Source organism: Sinocyclocheilus grahami, unplaced genomic scaffold (genome assembly GCF_001515645.1).
Source record: "Sinocyclocheilus grahami isolate Dianchi unplaced genomic scaffold, SAMN03320097.WGS_v1.1 scaffold371.1, whole genome shotgun sequence".
Taxonomy (NCBI): Eukaryota; Metazoa; Chordata; class Actinopteri; order Cypriniformes; family Cyprinidae; genus Sinocyclocheilus; species Sinocyclocheilus grahami.
Window position 1 is genome coordinate 546,762 of NW_015505550.1, and position 2,316 is coordinate 549,077.

Consider the following 2,316-nt stretch of genomic DNA (forward strand, 5'->3'; position numbering starts at 1 on the left):
TATATATTTATATTTATGTTTGGCCGATACGAGGCGGGCCTGACTTTTATTTTGACGGCGCTGAGGACGGCAGCGCCTGGACACACAGTGCTCACATTCTCCCTCTTGTTCACTGTCATCAACAGTTCTGTCTAATACGGATAGAAGTCTGTCTAACAATCCGATAGAACGGTTAAACAAAGGAATTAAAATGTATACCAAAAGTATCATAACGATTGCTTTTATATTATTAGTAATAGAAAGGCAAACATTATAATACTTTCTTGTTTGCCATCAGCATTCAGCAAATACGCATTTATATAAACAAATCTTTGAATGACTAATGAACATTTAATTTCAAAAACCTTGCAAACTTAGTCAAATCCAGTTGTGAGATCATGTGAAGTGTGCATTTGTATCCTGCATGATCGCGTGTACTCTGTGTGACGGTCAGTCCGTGTGAATTGAATGCAGACAGGAGGAGAGTTCAGCTTCACTGGAGATGCGCGATCGACAAACTTTAAACTCGTGATTTCAAACTATGCTGCGCTTTATGCATTTGCCCACTGTCATGTTCATGTCATTTCCACTGTGTGCTGTAAAATGAGTGTTACCTTGGCTTTATTTGAAAAAATATGATTCCCAATGCACACAAACTTCCCAGAATACTGAGTGCCCTGTTGGTTACAGTGTTTACTTCCTTTTTTTATTATATATTTTTTTATTAAATATTTGTGAAAAATACTTTGTCATCTAAAGTATAAGTATGTATATTTAACATTTATTTTTTAACCCATTTTCAAATGATTTCAAATTTCTTAATTAAAATAAATAAGATTATATCGGCCATCTGCCACCCTGCTTTCCAAGATATCAGCATCAGCTGTAAAAAAAACACATCGGTCGACCACGAGTTTCTATGCCATTTCAATACTATAAGATTTAAATTTTATGCTGGCTCACCAAAATGATCTTGGATTCATAAAGAGAGCTGGAACACATATTAGACCCATTCATCAAGTATGTTGAAATGAGCTACTTTTCAACATGCTTCACAAAATGACCATGGCTTGGCAGTCTGTTTTTAGACTTTAGACACTGAATTCAATCCAATTTGGTTCCACTGATAAGCAAAATACCCTATTTTAAATTATTTGCAATGCTGTAATTATTTTTAAAATCACAATTGTACTGAAACCAAACCAAGTGATGTCAATGTTTCAAAATCTTAAATTATGTAATTTTGAAGGCAACAAAAGCACAAAAACTCCTCTCTCTATTCTGGTAAAGGTACGCTGTGCCTTGCATCTCCCTCAAGAGCTCATATTATCTACAGCAAGGGGACAGATGGTCTGCACACAGGAGGGTTGCCACACAATCAGACAACACATTTAACAGCAATGCCGAATTTCAGCCAGGGATAATTTTGTTAGATCCAAATAATGGCCCATAAAATAGCATGCCACTTAGAAATCTGAAATATTTTAGCAGATCTGCCAGGATAAATGTTTTCTATTTTGACTGCATTGGTATTAAATTAATGCATCTTAATTGCTACTTCCAGTAAGACAGTTATTCAGAATGATTTATGCAAACCTAATAGCACAAATAGCTATTAGGATCTCTTAAAATGGTCCGATGTATTCATTAAATAACAGCCTGTTTGTGCCAAAGGGGCAAAGGGTTACTGGTGTATATGAACGTGGCCTTGTTGTGTGTGTGTGCTGATTGCTGCCTCATTTGAAAATGCAGACAAGTTAGAGGACATTGAGACTGTGGTACTTACAGTGTCTGATGATTTGTTGGGATTTGAATGAGAGTTGGAGCTGTGCAGAGAGCTGTGGTTATGGGAGTTCTCTTGAGGGGATATACTGGTCCCTGCAAAATAAAACACAATGAATGTGAACAAACCAGTTTTCATAATTTCTTAAAATCAGCAGAGGACAATCTGCACATCTAAAAGAGTTACTACCACATCTGGTTGATCAAAACAACTCTACTAATACATTCCATTGTTCTGCATAACTACAAAACTTCATAGACAATAATCCCATAATTCACTGCCGTTTCCATTCCCTGCAAAATCATTAAGTATGTACATCAATGATGCTTATAGCACTTGAGCTTTCTCTTGCTGTATGATGCCTTTCTATCAGTTCCTGGCTTACTTTGATTCATTAGAGTGATTTCAGTTTGACCTGCACCAACTCGAATACACAGATAATACAAGCTCGCAAAGACTCATCTTACAAGTGTTTGTATTGCATTGTTTCAATGAAGAGATGGAGAACGTAAATGACAGACATATTGTGAAGTGAAGATGGAAAAAAAAAAAAA

The 2,316-nt window shown here is 36.1% G+C and overlaps 1 protein-coding gene across 2 annotated transcripts in view; it reads right to left on the minus strand.

The window, feature by feature from the left end:
- LOC107549412 (WW domain-containing adapter protein with coiled-coil-like) overlaps nt 1–1,925 on the minus strand; it is a 31,163-nt gene extending 29,238 nt beyond the window's left edge. For both annotated transcript variants that reach the window (XM_016230484.1, XM_016230485.1), the window contains exon 1: nt 1,766–1,925. In XM_016230484.1, the coding sequence (XP_016085970.1) occupies nt 1,766–1,900 (135 nt within the window). In that variant the 5' untranslated portion in view covers nt 1,901–1,925. The remainder of the gene's footprint in view (nt 1–1,765) is intronic.
- Nucleotides 1,926–2,316: the final 391 nt, after the last annotated feature.